The sequence below is a fragment of the Hyperolius riggenbachi genome, chromosome 3, assembly GCF_040937935.1.
Source record: "Hyperolius riggenbachi isolate aHypRig1 chromosome 3, aHypRig1.pri, whole genome shotgun sequence".
In the NCBI taxonomy this organism is placed as follows: domain Eukaryota; kingdom Metazoa; phylum Chordata; class Amphibia; order Anura; family Hyperoliidae; genus Hyperolius; species Hyperolius riggenbachi.
In genome coordinates, this window is record NC_090648.1 from 351148307 (window position 1) to 351176274 (window position 27968).

Genomic DNA, 27968 nt, shown 5'->3' on the forward strand with positions numbered 1-27968 from the left:
AATACACAGCTCCGTGCAGGGGGGAGGTTCCAGACACCCGGAATAGCCCCCTGAGTTCGCCAGTGCCAGCATCTTCTGTGGTACTTACCCTCATCCTTAAAAGAAGACTAAACTGTATGTAAAATGGTGGGTTTCCCTTTTTTTTTTTTTTACAATATTTTTTAAAGTATTTAGTCAATGTTTTCCCATTGTAAAATCTAATCTCACCCTGGCTTACATTTTTAAATTTACTGTATTACAGGTGATGGTATTTTTACTGCTGGTAGGGTAAATCACGGTGGATAGTCCTCCCCCTTTCCCTGTGAAGTGAACAGTAACACCACATGATTTCCCAGAGTACTCTGGGGCAGAAGCGACATCTTAGCCTAGGCTAAATGTCACTGGGGAGGTAGGGTATACAGCAGTATATGGATATAAGAATCATTTCTAATGCTGAAACTAGGATAATTAAGGTAAAAATAAGTATCCTGAATAATGTATTGCATTCTACTACATTACGGTTCCTTTGTAACCTCTTATTCCACATGCAGGCTGGTATTGTCTGGGATTTCTACCCCAGCATTGCTGAGTACCCCAATATCAAGAACCATGAGAATTGGTATTGTTCCAGCAGTGGAGCCCCATCAACATATGTTCAAACAAACATTTAAATGAGTAAAGGTGGCCATACATCTGGCGATTTTGCAGCTAATCGACCATTTGATTCAATAAATATTATAAAAAATCCCCTCCCACCCTGGCAGTCACTACTCCAACCATCTCCCATTGGGCCGCCGCTACACAATCATCCCTTCCAAAACCTCCAGATGCAGGAGCACCTTCTTCCTCCAAGCTGTTTTTCTGCTGAACTCTAGTCACCGTACAGCAAAAAAAAAAAAAAAAAAAGCACAAAAAAACCTAGCAGAGTTCCCCTGTGCATTACTGTAACTAAGCCCTTAAAAGGGACCCTGAACAGTATATAAAAATGAAATCAGTACTTACCTGGGGCTTCCTCCAGCCCACCGTAGGCCGTGAGGTCCCCCGGCGTACCAGCAACACCAGGGGTGAGTGTTGGCCCAACACTTCCTGACCATCAGGCCGGTTGATATGTGTCATCACGGCGGCCGGCGTGACAGACCTGCGCATTCGTGGTTTTCTAACTCTGCACCATGCCGACCAGCGTGATGACGTGTAGCGGCCGGCATGATGACGCGGAGCATCACCGGTCAGGAAGTGTTTAGCTGACACTGGTAATGAAGTCGCCAGCGGGACCAGGAGAGGATCCGGGGGACCTTGGGCCTATGGTGGGCTGAAGGAAGCCCCAGGTAAGTACCGATTTCATTTTCATCTACTGCTCAGGGTCCCTTTAACTCTCTTAATGTGTGATCTCAATGCCTGTATTTCATGCACTACTGCCAATGCCATGTGTACCGCAAATAATTCTGGGTATGAGGATAACCCTTATACTTCGCGGATAAAGCCGATTCCAATTTCCGATTCTGAGATTTCTGAAAGTGTACAATATAAAAAAAAATGTAAATATCGTAGCTGGCAAAAGGACAATATTTACAAAAATGTTTTCCTCTCTACTACCAAATTTGTCTCTGCTAATACTGATTTATAAAACCATTTTTTCTATATTATTCAGAGTTCTATCAATTCTATTACAGTGGCTGGATGGTGTACTGGTTAAGGGCTCTGCCTCTGACATGGGAGACCTAGGTTCGAATCTTGGCTCTGCCTGTTCAGTAAGCCAGTAATTCAGTAAGGCTGCATTTCCACTTGTGCGGTGCGAATCGCCGCGGTAAAAATTCGCATGCGGATGCGAAATTCGCATGCGGTTCCATGCGAATTTTCATGCAAATTCGCACGCGAATTCGCATGGATGACGATGTATGCGAATTTAACCATGGCACTGCTGGTGTGCTTTTCCATTGTTTCTATGCGAATTCGCATGAAAATTCGCATGAAAATTCGCATACCCAAACCTCATGCGAATTTCTTATTAAATACATTGCATGCGATTCGCATAGCGGTATGCGGTATGCGAATTCTGATGGCTCTGCCATGCGAATTTTTTCTGCACAGTAAAACGCAAAGGAATCCTGACAAGTGGAAACAGTCCCATTCACTTGTATTGCTATGCGAATTTGCATGCGAAAAACGCATGCGAATTCGCGATAGTGGAAATGAGCCCTAAGGAGTTCATTGGGCAAGACTCCCTAACACTGCTACTGCCTACTGAGTGCGCTCTAGTGGCTGCCTCGCAAGCGCTTTGAGTCCGACAGGAGAAAGGCGCTATACAAATACTGCCATTATTATTATTATTATTATTATTTTCCATCACCTGATTTTCTTCAGCAATCCATAAAACGGACTAAAAAGTTCAGACATTTCCTCTGACCCCTTCTGCAAGTTTAATGGTCCATCTGGAAAAATTAGCAGCCCACTGAAAAACAGAGACAGAGTTTGATTTTACAGGTAAATTACAGATGTATGCATGTATTTAAATAAATAATAATAAAAAATTACACTGCAGGTGTCTGGCTCCACCTGCATCAGTGTGCGCCATCTGCTACCATAGTGCGCATGTGCACAGCTGTGGCCGCTCACATGCGCAGTGTGCCGGAAGGCCACCTAGCACCAGTTAATGGAATGGGCAAAATTATACACACACCCACACACGCTACTGGCTAAATGTAACCCCGCCATGCACATGTTGGAAAGTGGGTGATGCTGGTATGTGACAGCACATGAATACTGAGTACCTGCTATGGATGTCAGGCACATGAACAGCCTTGCACTGACTCCACCTCCTGCATTCAGATAAGCATGAGATCACAAGCTTCTACAGTCATTCATGACTGTTTTGTTATTTTATCTCACCTGATAATTGCTAGGCGTGGGATGGAAATCATCAGCTCTGGCTCACAGTCGTCAATCATTTCCTGGGTTAAATAGCCTTGCTGCAAAGCCCTGTATCAAAAATCACAGAAATGATTACCCTCTACATAGAGATGTAAACTAGAGTCATATTAGTGTTCTCTAGATTACTCTAAAAGCTATGTCCTATATTCTATCCTATATGCTATTGCCAGCATAGGCAGTGTTTCCCTGTCTGGCTCAAATGCTGGGAAAAGCTGCGTATTCATATGTAGTGGGGCCCTACTTCCAACAACTGAAAGGACCCCAGCATCCATGGTACCCCAAAAGACTGGAACAGATGGAAACCTAAGTAAATTATTTCATGTCATTCCACTTTATTTACTATGGGCTATATTGTTTATTTGTTAGTCATTTGCCTTTTTTGTATAAGTTGTAATGCATAAAGATACTGTTGGCACTGCAGTGACAGACAGTAAGGTCAGAGGTGATGGCTGCTGCAATCAGTCTATTGAAATGATAGCCCCAGCATGCTCAGGCGTGAAGTACAATCTGATGTGCAATGTAGATGCAAGGAAATGTCTGCATGCTGAGCATATTGTGCAAGTATGATCAGCATATAAATAACGTAGATGCAAAAATTCAGTGACAATTGTGGTACTGTACAGTACTGGTACTACCTCTGTAGAAGCGCCGACTGCGCAAAACGGCAGACAGGCTCCAGTGCCCTGCACTCACCGTCCCCACACGTCTATTGGCTTGGTATGTGCACAACCTCCACAATTGTCACTGAATTTTTGCATCCATGCTCTTCCATTTATTACTAGGCTCTATGTATTCACACAGCACATTATTCTGTTATGTGCACTCAGCCTAATAATAGTGTGTGGTAGTCAGGATTCCTGGAAACAGCAGAGGTGTAGCAGCCTGTGTGTCAGTGAAGAATTCTCTCTAATGCACCTCAGTCAATTACAAGGTAGGCAACACCTGCGTATGGGCAAATGATGTGCTGTTTAGAACTTTTGGGAGCCTCTAAAGGTCCGTACACACGCAATATTACAGTCACCTGCAGGGATCAAGACTTGATCCATTGGGTGACAGTTCAGGAGATATGTACAGCTGCATCTCAAGCTTAGAGGCTAGCTCCACATTCTGCTGCTATGGAGGGAAGGCAGAGAGATTACAGTACAGTTTGCGATGGAGTGGGAGGGGTAAGGAGGAGGACAATGGCTTTGGCATGTGCTCAGACGAGATGATCCAGCACTCCGAATCTCTTGTTGACACATCGGGGCCACCGTATACACGCTAGATTCTGATGAAGTACACAAATATTATCATTAATTAAGCAGATTAATGTGGAAAAAAAAAATCAAAACTTGTTTAAGCTAAAGCACATCAAATAAACGTGACATTATCTGCATCATAAAGTGACAGACAAGCTAACTTCGGTATGCTTTTCCTGTGATTTCTCTCCCATAGCCCAATAGCAATGGTCTGGTGCGCTTTTTTCTCTCTATGTGGAGTCAGCTATCTTACATGTGACATCAACATTATGCACAGAATAGAGAGGATTTGACGTGTCTTCAGCACTATGTGTCCCTTCAGCACATCAATAGACACAGCATGAGCTGATCAGTTACTAATCCCCGTTTTGCTTGTACAGTGCAAGGTTCCCAGAAATCTGCCAAGTCCATACCAGTGTAAGCAGGAAGTGGCCTTAAATCGTATTATTCCTTCCCTAAAGGGGCCCATATACTGAGCAGATTTTCTGGCCGACCGATCGATCCAGATTGATCGATCGATTGAAAATCGGTTGGCCAATCGACCGATCGATGGCCGATTTCGATCGATTTCGATGGATTTCTGTCGAACTGGCAGGATGGAAAATTTAGGTCGATCTGATGAGATTGCTTATCATTTTGCATTGGCCTTAATGGAAATCTGATGGCAAAAAAATGCCATCAGATCGAATTTCAATAGATTTCAAACTGAAATCTATTGGAATTCTATCCTGGTAAAAAATGTTCTAAAAACGCATCAGATAGATCATCAGATGCATTTCTTATCTATCTGCTGCCAATCTGACGGGTGTATGGGCACCTTAAGGCACGGGAGCTGCTTTGAAGCATTAATGGGCTTTTGTGCATGCAATGTGCAGTCTTTTTGGAAAACCTTTTTCTTGTACAAATTGTACTTCAAAAGGATTATTCAATATCATGTACTGACCTATAAACCGTTTCACAAAAAAGTACTGCAACTTCCTGCTGTTCATAGATTTCTTCTGGAGTCTTTACACTGACCACCAAGGACATATACCTGCCAAAATGAGAGGATAAAAAAATAAAAAAAGTAGATATGTCAGTAAATGACCCCAGATGTAAAACAACCTATCCTATTTTTAAATAAGTCTGTCCATATATAATGCCATCTAGTATAATAAATTCCATAAACAATTATATTTCATTATGCATTATATACATTATAATCTAGCTGTTATTCCATATAATTCACTCCTATGGTTAACATTTAAAAAAGGATTCATCTCTAGCTCATACACCTGCTAAGTGTTCACTGAAGAGGTGACAACAAATTTGCAGTTATGACAAGGGGTGGAGACTGATCATTTACAACCAGTAAGGGAAGTGAATATATTTATGCATTTCCCCTTAGGTGTCCCTCTCTTCCACCCCTTAGATTGTAAGCCTATGTGGCAAGGCCCTCCTACCCGTGTGTTCTTCTCCGCCACCCTATGGACTCAGTAACTCGTCTGTGAAATGTATCTCTACATTGCAATCTGCACACCATTGTTTATTGTTACATTACTATTTTGTGTACAACTGCTTGATGCTGTAATGTCCCTGTATAACAGTTTTATGATGTAACATTTCCCCTATATATTTTACAGTGCTACGTAATATGTTAGCGCTTTATAAAGTATAATAATAATTACAAAGCAGCAACAATGTTTTAGAAGCAAAATTCAAGGCAGGGATCAGCTCATTCCATAGTCATTTCAGTATAAGTACATGAAACTCCATTGGACATATTTTGAAGAAGGCCACATGCCTGGACACATCTAAGTAGTACACCCTTCCCCATGGATATGAGAGCAGACAGTCACAGACATACATTCACATGTACAGTACATACACCACATGGACACACCTACTTCTATAAATGAAGATATCACACGAAAACTATGCTGGAAATAATATAGATAGATAGATAGATAGATAGATAGATCTTGAAATACACAACTGATATAATAATACTCTCCTGTCAGGTCTTTTGACTAATAAAGTCACTTTCTGTGCTCCATATTCTTTAAAGCAAATCTGATGCGAAAATAAACTATGAGGAAATCAATTGTATGTGTAGTATGGATAATAAATAACACATAAGTAGCAAAGAAGAGAGTCATATTTTCCAAAAAGTTGAGTTTTTATCTATACAAAATAGCTTCTCTGAGCTAGTCAACTCAGTCCTGTTTTCTGAAGAGCTGAAAGGGAACCCAAGGTGAGAGGGATATAGCTGCCATACTTATTTCCTTGAAAACAATGCTAGTTGCCTGGCAGCCCTGTTGATCTTCTGGCATAAGTAGTGTCCAAGTCAAAACTCTGGAATAAGCATGCAGCTAATCCAGTAAAACCTGAATCAGCTGAGTCACAGTACCTGATCTGCTGCATGCTTGTTCACAGTCTATGGCTAAAAGTATTAAAGACAGATGATCAGGAGGACTGCCAGGCAACTGGTAATGTTTAAAAGGAAATAAGTCAGCCTCCATATACTTCTCACCTCGGGTTCCCTTTAAACAGCCAATAAACAGTGATAGACAGCATAAGATAAGGTTTTATTGCAAAAAAAGTTCAAAGGGTCATTACTTCTGCTTTGTTCAGTGTTCAGAAGGAGTTGTTGGAATACTCAGCACAGCTTTCCTACTTTCTCTGCATCCCACCGATTTCTTTATTTACCACATTACATGCATCTCAAACCCCCATCTCAAGTGTTGCCAATTGAAAAATTCTGTTTTTAGCAATCTTTTAAAGCAAAAGAAAAATGGTTTTAAAAGCGCATGAGCAACAAGGGATATAACAAGCGAGGTGGTTTACTTAAAATGTCTTATGGTTCTCCTGCAAAGAGGAAAACGGAAAAAATGCACCCCCTTTGTCCACTGGATGGCTAGATTGCCTTTAGTCACCACAGCTGCTAGACTAAAGCAAGTTTACATTCCTATTTAAATGACAGCGGGAACATTGGTTTACAAGCATAATTTCCCCATAAGGATTCACTGAAAGATTAATTCCACAATGCAAAAACAGTTAGAGAAATGTTTAACCTTCCTGGCGGTAACCCCGTAGTTCGGGGTAAGCCGCGCAGGAGGTTTTCTCCGGCCCTGCTGGGCCGATTTTCTTAATTTTTTTTTGCTGGACGCAGCTAGCACTTTGCTAGCTGCGCCAGCACACTGATTGCCGCCGCCCCGCGCCCGATCACCGCTATACGTTGCGGTGCGCAGGCCCCCCCCCAGACCCCGTACGCTGCCTGGCCAATCAGTGCCAGGCAGCGCCGAGGGGTGGATCGGGACTCCCAATGTCGTCACGACGTCGCTGACGTCGGTGACGCCATGGCGACGGGGGAAGCCCTCCAGGAAATCCCGTTCTTCGAACGGGATTTCCTGATCGAATCGGGCGGGGGGATGCCGCTGAGCAGCGGCTATCATGTAGCGAGCCCTGGGCTCGCTACATGATTTAAAAAAAAAAAAAAAAAAACTGCCGCCGGAATTTTTCATACCGCCAGGAGCGTTAATACAAAATACTGTACCATATACAGTGTAAAAAAAAAAAAAAAAAAAAAAAGCCCTTGACTATATCTAAAACAGAATCGATTACTATTTTGCGTGACTTTATCAAGGAACTTATTCAATGACCTCTTGCGTTTGCTTACTTTTGAGGCTTTCCAGAAAGGTGACATTGTATAGTCCCTACACTCAGACCAAGTACAATCAAACGTCAAAGGGAGAAAAACTATAGGCTCAGTTGTGATCACATGCCACGCATATTTGTTCTGTGCTTGTGTATCAAGGCATTGCCTGCTTATCAAGTCAAAATTTCAATAAAATATTATGCTCGTTTTGCAAAGCGCTCTTAAACCAAGTTACCGGTACTTGCAATCCAAGGTTTTACTGTACGCTCTTCTAGTGATTGCCATTGCAATTAAAAATATATTAATATATCTGAAATTCCTTGAGCCACTCACTGACCTATATCATAGGGGAATAAGTATAGATTTTCATTAAAAGCCTTCTACAGTGTAAAATAGCAGCCAAGACAGAAATAATATGCTAACAGTGTTTCACCGAAATACAGTATATAATTATTCTTCCAGTTTGGGTTTATTTAACTTACTTATTTGTAACTTTTACACAAGGTAACTTTTTTATGATTATTATTTCAATGTTTCTTTCTTATCCACACAAACCCAGGTTTTTGTTCCAAAAAGGCACAGCAGATGGTCTTGAACTATTTTTTACAATAGATGCTGTTTATTATACAAGTATACAAGTAAACATTTGCATCTGGTTTTAGCTAAGGGGAATGTATGGTAATGTTTTCACAGACTGGTGTTCATTAAAGAGACACTGAAGTGAAAAAAAATATATGATATAATGAATTGGTTGTGTACTATGAATAATTACTAGAAGATTAGCAGCAAAGAAAATATTCTCTTATTTTCATTTTCAGGTATATAGTGTTTTTTCTAACATTGCAACATTCTCTAATATGTGCAGATTACACAACACTCAGCATTCAAAATGATTCTTTCAGAGCAGTCTGTGAACTAATGACCTCTCCTCTGGCAGAGAAAAAGTAAATAGTTAACTAACACTTGAGATAATAAAAGTCAGAAAACAGCCCCCTCCACGACTTTGAAAGTCATAGAGTTTAATGGCTTTTTTGTATAGAGATAACAACTGGAGTTTCTTTACTCTTCCTGTGCTGGAAACAATTAGACCAGGGCTGCCCAATAGGTCGATCGCGATCTACCGGTAGATCGCGACCGCCTACTCGGTAGATCGCGGCCTCTTGGCCGCGTCTCATTAAATTTTGCGGCCAGCAGCTCATCATGTTTAGCTGCTGGCCAATAAGAATGCACGGGAGACGGGGAGAGAAGACGCGGCGAGCAGAGAGGGAGGAGAGAGGCGGCGCGGCCGCGACGTCATGGCTGGGCAGCCTGCAACGTGCGTGCTGGTAACATGCCCGGCGCCTCCCCCAGTCATGACGTAGCGGCCGCGCCGCCTCTCTCCTCGCCGCGTCTTGCCGTCTTCTCCCCGACACTCATATTGGCCAGTGGCCTGCCTGCCGGAGGTTCCAGGAGTCCAGAGGACCCTGGCTAACCTACGCTGCAGGTACCTATACCTGGCTAAGCTACACTGGGGGCACCAATACCTGGCTAAGCTACACTGGGGGCACCAATACCTGGCTAACCTACACTGGGGGCCCATATACCTGGCTAACCTACACTGGGGGCCCATATACCTGGCAAACCTACACTGGGGGCCCATATACCAGGCTAACCTACACTGGGGGCCCATATACCAGGCTAACCTACACTGGGGGCCCATATACCAGGCTAACCTACAGTGGGGGCCCATATACCAGGCTAACCTACACTGAGGGCCCATATACCAGGCTAACCTACACTGAGGGCCCATATACCTGGCTAACCTACACTGGGGGCCCATATACCAGGCTAACCTACACTGGGGGCTCATATATCAGGCTAACCTACACTGGGGGCCCATATACCAGGCTAACCTACACTGAGGGCCCATATACCAGGCAAACCTACACTGAGGGCCCATATACCTGGCTGACCTACACTGAGGGCCCATATACCTGGCTGACCTACACTGAGGGGCCATATACCTGGCTGACCTACACTGAGGGCCCATATACCTGGCTGACCTACACTGAGGGCCCATATACCTGGCTGACCTACACTGAGGGCCCATATACCTGGCTGACCTACACTGAGGGCCCATATACCTGGCTAACCTACACTGTGGGCCCAAATACCAGGCTAACCTATACTGAGGGCACGTAACCTATGCTGCAGGCACATATACCTGGCTAACGCGGGCGGGGGGGGGGGGGGGGGGGGGGGAACGCGTGCTTAGCATTTGGGACGTTGGTAGATCTCCTGGCCTCGGCAAATTTTAAAGTAGCTCGCGAGCCGAAAAAGTGTGGGCACCCCTGAATTAGACTGATGTATCTGATCTTAATGTTTTATTTCTTAGCTGTACTACACATACAAATCATAATATCATAATTTTTTTTTTCGCTTCAGTGTCTCTTTAAAGCCCAGTCCAGGCACAGGGTTTTCTACGCATTAAAAGTAATACTGATGCAAATAAAAAAAAAAAAAAAAAAAAAAAAAAAGAACTCACCTGTGGAGAGGCAAGGCTAGAGCCTATAGAGCCTTCCCAGTCCTCGCTTGGTCTCCCCGTTGAAGCACCATCATTCCATTGTAGGTATTAGACTAACTGGTCATATACGCCATTGGGGATCTTTGGGAGGCTTTGGAAGCACTCCGAAACCGTGTGGCCCTGTACTGCACATGTGTAGGCGGACCTGAGCGCATGCACAGTACAAAGCTGCCTTATGAAGCACTCTGGAACATGAGTGCGGCCCTGTACTGTGCAAGTGTGGGCGGGCCTGAGCGCATGCGCAGTACAGAGCCAACTGTCTTTTGAAGCAATCTGGAACACAAGTGCTTCTGAAGCCTTTCCGAGGGCTCCTGGAGGCAGCATATTGGGGGACACAAGTGCTTCTAAAGGCCTCCAAGGGCTCTAGGAGGCAGCAAATTAAAAACAAGGAACAGCACTGGATTGAGGACACAGAGAGTACAGGGAAGGGTTCTATGAGATCCAGAGCCCTCCCTCTCCATAGGCAAGTATCTGACTTTTCTTTTGTATTTCATTACAGATTTTTTTTTAATATACCAATTATTTCAAAATAAATTGCACACAAAACATTTTGTAAATAACATTGCATTTTTTTGCTAACAAAACAGGAATTTACCTGCTGCAACAATTCAGAGATCCTCATCTCTGACTAAGACCTGCCTGCTCATGCCTGTCAGATACGCACCTCGTGTAGGCACATGGGCATGCAAGGGGGACAGGGATTTTTCTGTCCTCTGATAGAGGTTTGTACACACACTACATCCGTGTTGTCCTTAATAATGAATGATTTACTGATCATTGGTTAAAGTGACATGGCAAAGAATGAATGCTGTACAGATACACTGCTAAGCTACAGGTGAGCAGCATGTACTTCTTACTCAGTGGAGAGGTGAGAAGGGATGATGGAACGGTGCAGCACACTAAAGTAAAGGACTTTAGATGGGCAGAGCAAATAGAAAAACAATTTGGTGTGTGTGTGTGTGTGTGTGTGTGTGTTCTGTACACTCGCTAGATTCTCAGCCAAGCTAACACCTCAGCTGAAGATTATCCAGCGTGTGTACAATGCATGGCTTCAGGTTGCTAGAGGTTGAGAAAAGTGAACAGGCATAGAGATGGGGGAGCCTCGGAAGACATGGGAGAAGAGCTGCTGCCACTGAATCACAGCAAGGTGAGGGATCGTTACTCTGCTCACTGCATCTGGCAGTATCCACGAGTGAGTCTAGCTCAGGGTTACTGCTAAATGCTGTGAAAAGTAATCCCCGAGCTACACTCAGGAATACCGTCATGGAGGTTAAAAGGAAATAAATATGACAGCCTTCATACACCTCTTACTTCAGTTGTCCTTTCTATATAAAGTGAAAACAGGTAAAATAATAATTGCAAAAAAGTTTTGACAGTCTGCCCCATAGGCTGGGTCCGAGAGGCTGCCCCATAGGCTGGGTCCGAGAGGCTGCCCCATAGGCTGGGTCCGAGAGGCTGCCCCATAGGCTGGGTCCGAGAGGCTGCCCCATAGGCTGGGTCCGACAGTCTGCCCCATAGGCTGGGTCCGACAGTCTGCCCCATAGGCTGGGTCCGAGAGGCTGCCCCATAGGCTGGGTCCGAGAGGCTGCCCCATAGGCTGGGTCCGAGAGGCTGCCCCATAGGCTGGGTCCGAGAGGCTGCCCCATAGGCTGGGTCCGAGAGGCTGCCCCATAGGCTGGGTCCGAGAGGCTGCCCCATAGGCTGGGTCCGAGAGGCTGCCCCATAGGCTGGGTCCGAGAGGCTGCCCCATAGGCTGGGTCCGAGAGGCTGCCCCATAGGCTGGGTCCGAGAGGCTGCCCCATAGGCTGGGTCCGAGAGGCTGCCCCATAGGCTGGGTCCGAGAGGCTGCCCCATAGGCTGGGTCCGAGAGGCTGCCCCATAGGCTGGGTCCGAGAGGCTGCCCCATAGGCTGGGTCCGAGAGGCTGCCCCATAGGCTGGGTCCGAGAGGCTGCCCCATAGGCTGGGTCCGAGAGGCTGCCCCATAGGCTGGGTCCGAGAGGCTGCCCCATAGGCTGGGTCCGAGAGGCTGCCCCATAGGCTGGGTCCGAGAGGCTGCCCCATAGGCTGGGTCCGAGAGGCTGCCCCATAGACTGGTTTGAGAGGCTGCCCCATAGACTGGTTTGAGAGGCTGCCCCATAGACTGGTTTGAGAGGCTGCCCCATAGACTGGTTTGAGAGGCTGCCCCATAGACTGGTTTGAGAGGCTGCCTCTATGCAGGTCCCGACTCCCAGGTCATCATATGCCAATTCCAAAACCTTCTGGTCAGTCATAAGGTATGAATAGAGTCACATGGGTGATTTTCAGTGGTGTAGCAATAGGGGTTGCAGAGGTAGCGACCGCATCGGGGCCCTTGGGTCAGAGGGGCCCCGAGGGGCCTTCTCTCAAGCACAGTATTAGCTCTCTATTGGCCCTGTGCTGGTAATAATCCCTTCTATAGATACTTTAAATAGTAGTAATCATTAACAAACTGTTTCCCATCCCCTTCTTGCACCTCAGACACTGTTGCTGTCCTTTGCAGTTTTTGGTGCGCCGTATACATTGTTATGTATAGAGTGCTTGGGGGGCCCCATGTAAAACTTGCACCAGGGCCCACAGCTTCTTAGCTACGCCACTGGTGATTTGGCTGTAATCATAGCTAATGACTGACTGCTTACTGTGCTGGGATTGGCAAGGGGAAGTAGGGCTGAAATACACAATTATAGAGTGGTGCAATAAACCAGAAGTGCGACAACTGCTCATTAAAATTAGTATCCCTTATCTTTTCTATTATGTACCTTTGTACTGTTCCCTTCACCCTTCGCCCTTAGATGTGCAGAATGGCCAGAAAATTCATGGTGAATCAGAACTCCTTTCAGGGACATCAAAGGGATGCTTTGCATATTCGGCAGTGATGCATTGTGGGAGTCTTCATATGCCCACTCCAACCTGAATGATCTCAAACGCGTCCTGTTTTACAAAGGCAAATTTCTGTTTTGGAATTGCACTAATGTTTATATAAGGCTCACACAAGATAAACAGTAGAGTTATCTGACACTGACTATTATCGCCTGATGCCGAATAACTGTGCTTTCTGGTTACTTAAAAATAGGCCTAGCTAATATAGTACGTTACCTCGCTCTATATGCATACCATGAGTCTGTGTTTAATGTATAAATCCAGTCAGTGAAATTATATTAACCTTTGGGGAGCGGTGGAACCCAGTCTTTAAGCACAGCAGAGCCCACAGACAGCCTAAGAAGTTGGCTTTCACCCCTGAATACTGCCGGTGATTTGTGCTGGTTGGTTGAGACTGCTAGCTAGTTAAGTTCTGGATAACTGGGACTCTGCTGTAGTTAGGAAAAAAGAGATGCATTTTTGATGCATACTTGAATGTCAAGTCTGCCTCCCAGCTGTTCGCTATACTTAATACTTCATGCAATGAAGTGTCTTATCAATCTATGCCATCAGGTTTCAGAAGGAAAAACGCAACAAATATCGTCAGGACAGTGCCTGAGGTGCTCGGAAATTCTTGTAAACCAAGTCATGAACAATTCAGCTCAAACACCTGTTCCTGCATTTCCTTCTGCTGCTCCCCATGCAAAGCACATTCTCCATCCTTCTGGCTTAGAGGTAGGCATGTATAGAGCGATGACATGGACAGTTGTGTAGGACGATGCATACAAGAAAGCCATTACAGCACTAGTAGCAAATTGTGTCAGTTTTTCTGTATTACTGCTCCTTGATAATCACCATTTTTGGTTCAGGCAGCAATAAAAGCTGCTAGATCCTGTGAGTGGAAAATTTGGCCCAGTTTCTTATAAATCTTTATTGCTAAAGTAAGACTCACATAAAGCATTGTAGACTGGAACTGCCTCGTTCAGAATAATTTCAGATCACCCAACAGTCACTTAAAGAGGCACCGTAGTGACCATGCCGCTTTTGATCGTGTTCACGTGGCCTGGAGCGCTCTGCGCAGAACACTCTAAACTAGGTGAGCACGATTGCGAGCGGCGTGGCTGCACACTTGCGCAGACACAGATGTCGACCTTGTGAGGTCAGCATCTGCAATGAGGGGGGGGGGGGGGGGGACCAGAGCTCCGGTGAGAGACAGATCGGCTGCCAGGGGCTGGAGGAAGCCCCAGGTAAGTAGAACTTTTTTTCCCCCTCGGATCTTCCCTTTTTAAGTGTTCCAACAATGCTTTTTTGTTTTATTCAAACCCATTTTGATATATCAGCCCCAACGTTTTTTATAGTAATAGATCAGTACAGAGAAATTACTATTTTTCAGCACACTCTCCGGATTTCCCTGTGCATTCCAATAAATAATTATATGTTGTCAGTAGACCTGGTCCAGGTCTTAAAGTAAATAAGTGCAATTACATCTGTGCTGGCTGCTATTTCATAGGTTTATCTCGAATATGAATTATTTATGTGCATTTTCTAGGTTTATAACACAACACCTGCCTCTGTTTAATCCATAGCTACATGTATTAAAATAAACAGTGTTTTAATATAGTGAGTACCAGCAGGCACACGCAGGCACAGATACACACCTTAGTTCAAACTCTGCACAAAGGTTGTCGTACTCTATCAGGGCTTTGTGCGCTGCATCAGGATAAATCCCAGGATCTTCCAGGCTTTGCTCTCTTAGGATGTGGCGCAGGTCTTCCAGGCTGCGTAACAGCTTCTGTGCTAAAGGTCGAAGTAACACACCATCTGCTTCCTCAACTTCTACAAATGTGCCGCCCACGATCAGCTTTACACACAAAATAATAGAAGAAAGGTTTAGCATGAAATACAAGAAGAGTACTTTGGTTGCCTACTTCTTATAAACAGGCTTACCTCTGCTGCAAACAGGAGGTGGGTGGTCATTGTATTATTCACAATATCATCTGGGAATTTGAGGTGATAATCCCTCTGTCTCCTCTTTGTGGGTACACATTGTTCCAGTATCTGCTCCAGAAGGGTAAGAAGACGCTCCTATACACAGGAGAAGAGGGCAGAAAACAGGTTAGCCAAGTAGGTTGAGATTCCACAGGTATAATGTGAAATATATTGGAGACAAAGAAACAATGAAGTCAGCTTATTCAACAAACTGTTCTACTGAAATACTATGAGAGCAACTACAGCTCCTGAAACAGATATATGATTTTTACATGGAAAACCAATAAAGCCTGAGCCAATAAAAAGGGTAGGGTTCAGGTCTTTCTTTGGAAGGCTATTGAATGGAATGGGCAGTGTCTCCCCACTCGAATAACATGCAGCGAAACGCTGCAGATTGCTCAAGTGAAAACTGGCCCTAAAATTAAACCCAGACTGAAATCACCACTCTTCAGTCTTTTATTTTTGGACAAGTATTTTTTCTGTTCTGTGATGAAATCCACCCTGCAACAAATTATTGATCTGACACATGCTTTGCTATATGAGTTGTATGGGAGAAAACTGCTTTACAAATTATGTTCAGTTCCCTTCCTCCGATTTTTATTACTAATTTCTCAACTGTTTGCTTATTTTGCAGGACTGCAAGTCACAAAAACACTATGTCCTCCTAGCACTCAACATGCCCTGTTCCTTAGTTTCATCACTTTTATTGCAGTTACTGCATTGTCAAGTCAGTGGAGGAGGTTGAACTAGCTTGTGTCATCATTTAAGTATAAAGGAGAAAGCACTCACTCCTTTGCAGTTTATATATATGTACGTGTGTGTGTGTGTGTGTGTACGTGTGTGTACGCGTGTGTGTACGTGTGTGTGTGTGCGTGTGTGTGTGTGTGAGAAAGAAAGAGAAAGCGTGAAAGAGAAAGAAAGAATGAGAGAAAGTGTGCGTGTGTTTAAGCATACCTCCCAACTTTTTGAGATCAAAAAGAGACGCTTAAGCCACACCCCTGACACACATTTAACCACGCCCCTGACATACCCCTAATCACATACACTATAAAGATTTCCTACGAAAATTATGAGGTTTTATAATTCAAACCACACTGGTCCTTTCTATCCTGGTCCATTTTCCTTTATATTAACATTCGAAAATAAGAAATATATCAATTTAAAGGTTGAGAATAAAGTTTAGAGTCAAACATTTTTCAGTACAAAAATACATATATTTACATAATTCTGTACATCAGTCCTGAAAGAGGGACAAATGGGGAAGAAAGAGGGACAGAGCTCCCAAAGAGGGGCCGCCCCGCCAAAAGAGGGACAGTTGGGAGATATGGTCTGTGCAAAAAGTCTAATGCTAGGTACAGACGATACAATTTTCTGACAGATTTACTGTCAGATCGATTATTTCCAACAGGTCCGATCATATTTCCGATCGATTTTCCATAGGAGTGAATGGAAAACAGAGCAGAAAAACGATCAGAAATCAGTTCGGACCCATCGAATATAACTGATCTGACAGTAAATCTGTTAGAAAATTATATCGTGTGTACCTAGCATTAGGCACATCTATAAATTGTATTGTAGAGATTGGGAGTACTTTCAAAATAATGGTTTACTCCAATGGCTTTCACAACAACTACAAAAACAGCAGGCATCCTGTGAAGGGTGCTAAGAAGCCTGTAAATAAGTGTCACCCATACAGGACCTACCATAGGTACTGTTATGCTGGGAATACACTGAGATTTTTTGGCAGATTTACTGTCCGATCGTTTTTGTGATCGATTTCCATTCACGTTTATGAGAATGTCGTTCAGAAAAATGATCAAAATCAGATCGGACCTGTCGGAAATCATCTATCGAGCCATCTATCTGCCAAAAAAACCTCATGGTGTACTCCCAGCATTAGATGCTGCCATAGGCAGATCCATTCTCCAAAACAAGTTTGCCCAAAATCAGCAGATGCACAGTAGGGAGCGGTCCACAACACCACCTAATGGGATTTGTGGGAGACCCATGAAAGGCACTGCTGCGGTTCAGGCAGCACCACACCCTACACACGATGCCCACTGTGTCTGCTGTTATCAAAAGGTGCTATGGAAGCAGCCTCCCCTATGGGGTAATGAAAAATATCACTAGTCTTTTGGAAACAAAAAGGTTGCCCATCAGTAGTGTACATCTGCAAGTAAGCACAAAACACAATACAAGATACATATAAACATACCTTTAGAGCATGAAAACAATTGATTACTGTAGTATAATAAAATATATTGTAGTAATGTTTTTGTCATTGTGCCCTTTTAAGGAATTCAAACTAGTCATCAAGCATGATCTATTCTAACATCTATTTCCTCAATAAAAGTAGAATGGAATAAAAATTACCTGGCTGCTGTGCAGCTGACTAAGCAGTACCAAATAGTTTTGTGGGTCCTTTCTCACGTCCAGGCATTGCAGCTCATTTACAATGGCATTTACTTCCTCATCAATATGAAAGAACTTTGCCAGTGGACGTGGATCTGACTTCTGTGGGGGGGAAAAAAAAAAATATATCAGTTACAAAAATTCAGAGCAACAAAAAATGTCATCCTTTATATATCACACTTAAAGGAAACCTGAGACGAATATAAAGGAAGCATTTATACTTCATCACATCACTCTGGTCTATGAATTCTAAAATCATAAGAGAGTGCACTCTCAACTGAGTATAGCAGATACTTCCCCTCTGGAGCCAATAGAAACAAACAACTCTGGTGCTGCGTCCAATCGCTATGCTCCTGATGAGTCACGAGGGAGTGACGGAACTAGTCAGGCAGGGATTGGACGTACCAGGAAGTGAGTGGTGACAGCGGAGAGCGCAGGACCATGTGAGAGGCGACAAGCGCAGTACAGCCCGGCTTGGCAACGGGGGAGAGCCTGTGGAAAAACTCTGTACGCGAAATACAACTGGCGGCATGTGAGTGCAATCTTTTAATAAAAGGGGTAGCTACAGGCTCTGAAGAGCAGTTTCCATTTTAAGTGGAGGACAGACAGATAGCATTAAGTATGTGGGAGTTCACTTAGGCACCTCTTATGAAAAACGATATACCACTCCATAATCGATTCAGTAAATATCTAGATAAGTGAAACGGGTTTATCTTGGATAGGCAAGATTTATTCCATCAAAATGAACCTGCTGCCCAGATTTCTATACCTTTGCAAAACCTTACCAGTTCACATTTTCTATGCGGTTCTCCATAAGCTTCAGAAAGATGTACTAGGCTTTATCTGGGCCAGCGGGAAACCCAGGGTTTAAAGGGCAACTGAAGCGAGAGGGATATGGAGGATGCCATATTTATTTCCTTTTAAACAATACCAGTTGCCTGGCAATCCAGCTGATCCTCTGCATCTAATATGTTTAGCTATAGCCCCCGAACAACCATGCAGCATATCAGGTTTTTCTGCCATTGTCAGATCTGACAGGATTATTTGCATGCTTGTTCCTGGTCTGATTCAGACACTTCTGCAGCTAAATATAAGCTGCAGGGCTGCCAGGCAACTGGTATTGTTTAAAAGGAAATAAATATGGCAGCCTCCATATCCCTCTTGCTACAGTTGTCCTTTAACACCGGGTCTTGAATTGAACAGATTTAGAGGAGGCTTAACATTACCTCAGTTTACATTTTACAATCTGGCCTCTCATCAAAGAGTGGCTAACCATGCCCCTTAAAGTGAACCTTAAGCCAGAAAAAAAAAATGAGTTTTACTCACCTGGGGCTTCTACCAGCCCCCTGCAACAGAGTCCTGTGCCCTCGCAGCCACTCACTATTCCTCTGGTCCCCCGCTGCCAGCTAGTTTTTGCCGACAGGCCCGTCAGGACTGGCCACGCGTATCTTTCTTATTTTGTACGCGTTGCGGTCCGCAATAGTGCTAATTGCAGTCGGGAATGCGGAGAAAGATACACGTGGCCAGTCCTGACGGGCCTGTTGGCAAAAACGAAACTAGCTGGCAGCGGTGGACCAGAGGTTTAGTGAGTGGCTGCGAGGGCACAGGACTGCTGCAGGGGGCTGGTAGAAGCCCCAGGTGAGTAAAACTAATTTTTTTTCTCGCTCAAGTTCTTAAAGTTCACTTTAAGACAAAATTGGCCAAAATACCCACACGCCACACTCTATAGGGGCCTTACCTGGCTTACCAAATAGATCTTTGAAAGAAATCAAGATAAAACTAAACTCTATTAAGTTTACCTGGGACCTCTGGCACAGAATTCTCTATAGGTACAACCTTTCTCAAACATCTTCTCAGTTACTACGTATAAAGGGGAACCCAGTATTTCCGCAGAACTCCCAAGGTCTCATACCCAAAAGATGCCTAATCACATCTTCATGGCTGTCCGGCTGTTACTGGTGGCATTTTAGAGAAGGAGAAACCCCTCCTCGAATTGAGAACGTGGTGCAAAGGATCAGATGGGTGAGGATGATGGGACACTTGACCTTTCTTGCATATGAGAGGGAGAAAGTGTGGGACTTCTTGGATGTGAATTATGAGCAGAAGGAGGGAAAGGCTGTTCTTTTCATACATGTGTATTTGGACGATGACTGGACTTATGCAGTTGTTATTACGGAATGTGATTACGGTATTTGTTCCTCTATCATGCAAGTTATCTTGTTCTTATGCAATTTCCGACCTGTATATTGTACCACTCCCTTTTTGTTAACAAAAGATATAAAATAAATAAATATCTGCAGTTACATACTGTATGGTTACTGGTCTGTTTTTAGCAGTAGTATTACCCAAAAATATAGACATTGCAATGCTCAAGATCCCCTTAAATAGTGACCCTACCCCAGTGCAGATCTGCTGCCGGAGCCTGCCCTGATGTGCTGCTTTTGGCTCTGGCCTTCACCTGGTAAGTAAGACCCTGACAGCGGCTGGAAATGTAGTTTCTACAAGTCTCTGCTATGTAATCCATGCGTCATATGCCCTGAAACATCTGATTGCATCACTTTTCAGAGATTAGGTGCATTTCTGCTCACTCAGCATGTTTGCACAACACTATGGAAACAAAGTGTATACAGACACCTTTCAGAGCAGGCCATAAACATCAATGTATAGCCAGACAAGCTTTAACTTTCCTGGCGGTCTATTAAAACCGCCAGGGGGGGCAGCGCAGCACTTATTTTTTTTTTTTTTTTTTTTTAATCATGCAGCTAGCCTAGCGCCAGCTACATGATAGCCGCTGTGCAGCGGCATCCCGCCCTCCCCTTCTGATCGCCTCCGATCCGATCAGAGCAAACAGGAAATTCTGTTCAGAACGGGATTTCCTGTTTGGCTTCCCCCGTCGCCATGCCGACGATCGAGATGACGTCATCCATATCATGGCGTTGGAGGGAGTCCCGATCCACCCCTTAGCGCTGCCTGGCGGCGATTGGCCAGGCTGCGAAAGGGGTCGGGGGGGGGGGGGGGGCGCCGCAGCGGGTATCGGCGAATCGGCGGCGATCGGTTTGTACACACAGCTAGTAAAGTGCAAATTATGCAAATCGCCCCACCGGGACCAGAGAAATCCTCAGCGGCGGCTTAGCCCGAGCTAACCTCCCTGGCTTACCGCCAGGGAGGTTAAGGAAAATATAACCATTCTTATCTGTGCTTTGCCTATTGTTCCCATGTTTCTGCACTTCTGTTTTTTTCTCATTCCTGTTCTTCCCCTGTCACTTTTTTGCTGCATACCTGGTACTGGAGGACCACACAAGAGTACTGACACATATCATTGCCCTGCTCATGGACTGTTACACCCCTACTATTTATATTGTATAAGGGCTAGTTCACAGTGCTCACTTGCATTGTAGAATAATTTTGCATGTCAACTCACTGGAGGGGTCGGGGAAGCTTCTGAATCCTTGTAAGGCTTCCCCCATCCTTCTAAGCCTAAAGGGATCCAGCGCTGGCAGCCCCCGAAATACAGCCAAAAAAGCATGTCAGCTGGTGCGCAGGCGCAGTGGTGCTTGCAATATTTACCTTCCCCGGTCCAGCGCAGGTGCAGTAACGGCTTTCCGATTGGGCTCAGGCGGAAATAGCACAGGCGTGAGTCGAAAGGTAGGAGAGTAATAGTGTTTTGGATGGGGATTCTAGAGGAGGGGTGAGGTTCATAAGACATCTTGTACATGGGAATGCAAGGAGGTGAATCTAGAGGTGGACAGAAGAAAATGATGGTAATATCAAACCTTGCTGGGTGGGTGTAGTTTGTTGGACTGGAGGAGTCGGGAGTTGAACCCGGGTCTCCTGTGTCGTAGTCTGAGCCCTTGGCCATTGCACCTGAGTGGAAATGAATCTTTTTTTGTGTGTTCTATATACCTCTTCTGCTGATATGCAGGGGTGCCTGTATGTCCCAATAGACACTTCCTTATTGTGTGTAGAGAGGAAGTGTATGTTCCAATATTCCCTCCCCTTTTTTTACCCTTGCTCTGCTCCCTGTGCAGGCTAGAGAAATTGAGCTGCCTATTGATCTTCAAAAGTCTAGGTGTTTTTTGTTTGTAATCTTGTTTTTATTACTGATATCATTACATTTTTTACACCATTCTTTGCTATTAATATGCTATTTGCATGTTGTTCTGTTTTTCACTTTATTTACACATTTGGGTGACTCTTTCTTATTTTGATTAGTGATGACCTTCTGAGGGAGTTTTCTTTCACCCCACCCTCTAGGCTATAAATTTGGTGCCTGCCGCCTGTTCGCCTTTTCTTCCCTGATGACGCAAGACTGCGAAACAGGTCGGGAAGGTAACAGGCAGCACCATTGTCTATTGATCTACGATTGACCATTACATGCGCGCTAATCTTCCGGGGTTCCCAGTTTATGTGAGTTATTGTTTTTATATCTATTGCCTTTTAAAGAAATTTTATCTAAATAAACGGGTTACGCTTAGATATTACCGTTTTTGTTTTCCTATGCAAATTCCTGAAACTCTACCTCCATACGGATGTCCACTGGATCTTCACGACGCCTGATGTTCCCTGGACGTTATCTGTGACCTGAGCCATTTTACAACCTTATAATGTGGATTGTTGGGAGCTGGTAAGCCTTTTCTAGTTTTGATGTTTGGTGGATACCTACCGCTGAGCATTTGATATATTGTGGTGAAGAATGTATCATTCCCTACATACAATGACTTTCTAAACCTGCGCTGACCTTTGAGGTTAGTAGTATTACCCAAAAAAATATAGACATTGCAATGCTCAAGATCCCCTTAAATAGTGACTCTACCCCAGTGCAGATCTGCTGCCGGAGCCTGCCCTGATGTGCTGCTTTTGGCTCTGGCCTTCACCTGGTAAGTAAGACCCTGACAGTGGCTGGAAATATGTGGTTGCTACAAGTCCCTGCTATGTCATCCATGCGTCATATGCCCTGAAGCATCTGATTGCATACATTTTCAGAGATTAGGTGTATTTCTGCTCACTCAGCATGTTTGCACAACACTCTATGGAAACATAAAGTGTATACAGACACCTTTCAAAGCAGGCCATAAACATCACTGTCTAGCCAGACAAGCTTTAAAGCGGTATTGTCACCATAAAAATCAAATTTTTCAACAGCAACTGGTCTGAGTGTATTAAGTGATAAAGATGCTAATCCTGTATTCAAAACTTTTTCTGCTGTTATGGTTTGGAGTTATCACATACTTTAGGAGCACTGGCCCTAGTGCCAAAAAGTTGAATGCTGGGAGTTCTTTTGAATGCTGGGAGTTCTTTTTATCTAATATATTCCTCCTCTTCCATTTATTTCCCTGCCTAGCTGATCACTTGTGTTTACAAGCAAGGCTGAGGTGACTCAGTGATTGGATGTGTAAATAGAAAAAAAAAAAAAAAACCTCTGGGAGGAGGGCAGCTAATGAATACACAATGAGCAAGAGAAGGGAGGGGGAGAAAACAAGAGTCAGGTAGGATATGATGTCAGCATTAGCTTGGCAAGATGGCCACTGCCTAGAATAGAATTTTCTGCTTTTCCTTTATAAAAAATTCGCAGGAATCATTACGTGGATAGCACAATACATCTGTTATGTAAGTAGGAGTAGTATTTATCTACTTATATATGTGTTTTTATTACTAGGTTAGCATGGGTGTTGCTTGTTCTTTAAGGAAAATATAACCATTCTTATCTGTGCTTTGCCTATTGTTCCCATGTTTCTGCACTTCTGTTTTTTTCTCATTTCTGTTCTTCCCCTGTCACTTTTTTGCTGCATACCTGGTACTGGAGGACCAAACAAGAGTACTGGCACATATCATTGCCCTGCTCATGGACTGTTACACCCCTACTATTTCTATTGTATAAGGGCTAGTTCACAGTGCTCACTTGCATTGTAGAATAATTTTGCATGTCAACTCACTGGAGGGGACGGGGAAGCTTCTGGATCCTTGTGAGGCTTCCCCCATCCTCCTAAGCCTAAAGGGATCCAGCGCTGGCAGCCCCCGAAATACAGCCAACAAGCATGTCAGCTGGTGCGCAGGCGCAGTGGTGCTTGCAATATTTACCTTCCTCGCTCCAGCGCAGGCAAGGCTTTCCGATTGGGCTCAGACGGAACTAGCACAGGCGTGAGTTGAAAGGTAGGAGAGTGATAGTGTTTTGGATGGAGAGATTCTAGAGGAGGGGTGAGGTTCATAAGACATCTTGTACATGGGAATGCAAGGAGGTGAGTCTAGAGGTGGACAGAAGAAAATTGTGTGCAAATTATAAGCAGAGATGGTATTTTGCCATGGCATGCATCTGCCAGTAGCAAACTGCCATCTTGTAATGTCCAGTATGGCCTCTGACCTGAAATCAGCTGGCCAATAAGGATAGCATTTGCACTGGTAACCAGTTTGTGAACCTGCATTTCTGTCAGATCAACCTAGTTCACGAATGCCAATGGCCAGCTGGCTTGGGGCCAGAGGTCATGCTGGGATGGAACCAACCCTCATTCTAACCCCTTGCCACATTATCCAAAACCGAGACTAAAAAAATAAATGAAAATAAATTATATCTTCTGCACAGAGGCATAGGCAAAATGCAGACTTTCTTTTAGCATTGTGGTCTTGCTGATTTGTTGTGTTGACAAGCTGACTGATCAAGATAGATCTCCCACAATTCATCCCTTTTTGCCCCTAAAAGCAATGTCAAAGCAATCAGTAGCTCCAGATCAGAATTGACCATGTATAGTCCACCTTCCAAGCTTTCCTATTGGTCCTTTCATGTGATGGATCTTTTCCTTGGCCAATAAAGAATCTCTAGATCTCGGTACACTTTACTTTAAATATAGCAACCTGTAAAGGCGGCCATACATCTAGCGATTTGGCTGTACAATCGACCATTTCATTCAATCATTTTATGGAATCGAGAGAATGGAGTGTGTTCCAGTATGCCCAATCAATGGAAAGAAGTGGCTGATATATTGAATCGACCAGTTTAGTTGATCATGCAGGATGTTTAGTCGATCTCACAGGAGACTGCTACTGTTTACATCATAGCATAAAAAGAAAAGGAGGACCTATCTGAGCCATAAATAATATCTCAAGGACACTCTAGATCTCAATATATTTAGCAAACAAACAAGATTAATAAAAACAATTAAAATATAGTCTCCTGGTACATGTCGCTTATCATCAACACTATCCACCTCTGGATCACAATAAGATAAACAACACTATAAAGCAGGCCATACACTGGGTCGATTCCCGGTCGTTTCGACAGCAGATTCGATTCTGGGATCGAATCTGCTGCCAATCGTTCGCGGTAAACGCAGCCGCCGATCCGATTTCCTCCCGAAATCGGATCGGTCCGTCGATCGCGCAGTGCGGGAAATTACCCTCGATTGCCCGCGGGTAAAGTGCGCGTCGCTAGCGGCGGCCGATCCGATCAAGTATACATTACCTGAGGCTGGCTCCCGGGCGTCTTCTCCGCATTGCACGGCTCTGTTCCGGCTCCATCCATCCCGGCGCTTCCTGTGTCACTGCAGTGACCAGGAAGTTCGAATAGAGGGCGCTCTATTTGAACTTCCTGGTCACGGAGTAACACAGGAAGCGCCGTAATGGAGCCGGAACAGAGCCGTGCAATGCGGAGAAGAGGACCCGGAGCCAGCATCAGGTAATGTATACGGGGGGGGGGGGGGACAGGCGGCAGGAGCAGCTCAGCAGATGGTGAATCGGTTTCAGGCTGAAATCGATTCACAATCTGTTTGCAGTAAAGGCAGCCATACGATCCCTCTCTGATCAGATTCGATCAGATAGGGATCTGTCAGCTGGTCGATCTAATGGCACATCGACCAGTGTATGGCCACCTTTATAGTATATAATTCAAAGGGCAGGTGCCACATAATGTGTACAATTGTGCAAAAATCCCTATATCTTCATAAAGTGCTTCCGTGCAACTGCATTACATCAACAAAAGTGATGTGTGCATGTCCGCATCCACGCCCAACAACATGGGTGCCCACATACACACAGCATGTGCACAAATCACATAAATAATGGTGAAAAAAAAGCAATAAATACATATGCAATCACAAAAATACCCTAATACAACCTTCGCCAATCAATCTGGACAAATACCCTCCTACACATATATTAGTACATTGCTGTATATTACTACTACTGTCTAATGTTCATCCAAGGAAACAGGCAAAGCTAGCCTCCTCATTTAGGCCCCGTGGCTGTTTACTTCTTAATCTATGGATCCATCTAAGCTCACTCTTCAGGAGCCTGACTAATATCACCCCCTCTTTGATTTAATTGGATCCTCTCTATACCCATAACTGTCCAGCCCTTCAAGGAGCCACCATGATAATCAAGAGCGTGTTCTGCCACTGTTGTTAAATTCCTGTTTTCCTGTCTATCCCTGGCTGCCAACTTGCAAGCTGCGATCGCGTTAGGTAATCTCTGGGGTCCCCCTCTGGATATATATATAGGGTAAGTGGTGCCTTCCTATTCACAGCGTGATCCTTTCTCTAACAGCATTTTTGCACTAAAGCACGTTGCACTTTGTTTATAGTGAGATTCACTTCCAAAAAGATAGATAGGAGGGTATTTGTCCAGATTGATTGGTGAAGGTTGTATTAGGGTATTTTTGTGATTGCATATGTATTTATTGCTTTTTTTCACCACTATTTATGTGATTTGTGCACATGCTGTGTGTATGTGGGCACCCATGTTGTTGGGCGTGGATGCGGACATGCACACATCACTTTTGTTGATGTAATGAATTTGCACGGAAGCACTTTATGAAGATATAGGGATTTTTGCACAATTGTACACATTATGTGGCACCTGCCCTTCGAATTATATACTATTATAGTGTTATTTATCTTATTGTGATCCAGAGGTGGATAGTGTTGATAATAATCGACATGTACCAGGAGACTATATTTTAATTGTTTTTATTAATCTTGTTTGTTTGCTAAATAAAGTTTGATATTTGATATATTGAGATCTAAAGTGTCCTTGAGATATTATTTATGGCTCAGATAGGTCCTCCTTTTCTTTTTGTGCTATGATGTTTGATTGAAGACCTAGGGGCATGATACCAAAAATGGGAATATATCTCATGAGGTTTATACTTGTGTTACTGCTACTGTTTACATGTCATTCAATCGACTCTGTGCCGATTTCTTCATTCAGAACATGAAGACACAACATCGGTCAGATCTATGAGTGAAGGTGAATGGCACTGAATATCGCTTGTGGTGTGTGGGCCTTTAGTGGATTGACTTTTCGATTAACCATACTGATGTTGATCCCCCAATAAAATTGATCACTTTTTCGATTGAATCAGAATTGCTAGATGTATGGCTACCTTAAATCTGCAACACCTGATTGTTTGACATGTCATTTTCACAGGAAATCAAGACGATCACTGCAACTACAGTCAAGTTACCTTTTTAGTTTACTCAGCTGATGTCAATAATGAACCACTTGTCTCTAAGTTGAAATAAATGATCACTAATTAGCTAATAGTGCGGCCTATAGTTTAGACAACGCCAGCCATGTTTATTCAGGGAAGGAGACGTAAACCACTGATAGCCAGATAAAAGAAATATAAACAGTGAGCACAAATAGCAGCAGATTACTAGTCAAGGAACATTAGGCAGAGAAAAATGTTAATGTGTTCTTTTATTGTTTTAGATCCAGTCACAAGGTATACTTTATCATGAAATGTTCCAGTGACAGAAGGTAAATCAATATAAAACAGCAGAAAAAGAAACTAAAGCAAGGGCACCAACAATATATACATCAGTCTTCTAAGCAGGTCTGATAGCATGTTACAATGCACAGCGAGTCTGCAGAAACTGAAAGAAAGGCTCAGGTTTCTGCGCTGTAGGCCTGGGCGCTCAGACTTTCTGGGAAATTGCTCATAATCCCTGGAATATCAGCATGTATCTACAAGTCAGAAGATAAACCTCTGGGCATCTCACTGGTTTGCTTTTGCTGAAAAACTGTACAGAAGCTTATAGAGTCACCATGCACAATGCGAAGTACTGACTGGAGCAGCGTTAAGCAGTGGTTCTCAACTTTTTCAGAGCATGTACCCTTTTGTGGGACATCCCTAAACCAATGTGCCTCCTGTTTTTTTCATAAGAACTTAATCACTCTCATACCAGCAGTCTCTAAAGATTAGAGACTGCTGGAACCACAAAACACGGCTTACCGACGAATTGCCCCACAGACCTTCCACTCACTCATCACCACAAGCCCCTCTCGTCTGCTGTCGCTATTACAGCAGAGCTCTGTGAGCCGCTCAGGAGCCACTTTCATTGGCTCCTGACCCTGTCG

At 44.0% G+C, this 27968-nt stretch overlaps 1 protein-coding gene across 2 annotated transcripts in view; it reads right to left on the reverse strand.

Annotated features, from left to right (window-relative positions):
- Positions 1 to 27968, reverse strand: part of LOC137561516 (lateral signaling target protein 2 homolog) — an 87789-nt gene that overhangs the window by 23739 nt on the left and 36082 nt on the right. Inside the window, exons 2-7 of one of the 2 annotated variants that reach the window (XM_068272824.1) lie at positions 17583 to 17723; positions 15168 to 15305; positions 14879 to 15081; positions 5089 to 5178; positions 2866 to 2955; positions 2327 to 2428 (exon numbers count right to left, since the gene is read on the reverse strand). In XM_068272824.1, coding sequence (XP_068128925.1) covers positions 2327 to 2428; positions 2866 to 2955; positions 5089 to 5178; positions 14879 to 15081; positions 15168 to 15305; positions 17583 to 17723 — 764 coding nt within the window. The remainder of the gene's footprint in view (positions 1 to 2326; positions 2429 to 2865; positions 2956 to 5088; positions 5179 to 14878; positions 15082 to 15167; positions 15306 to 17582; positions 17724 to 27968) is intronic. The other variant, XM_068272825.1, reaches the window with a different exon arrangement.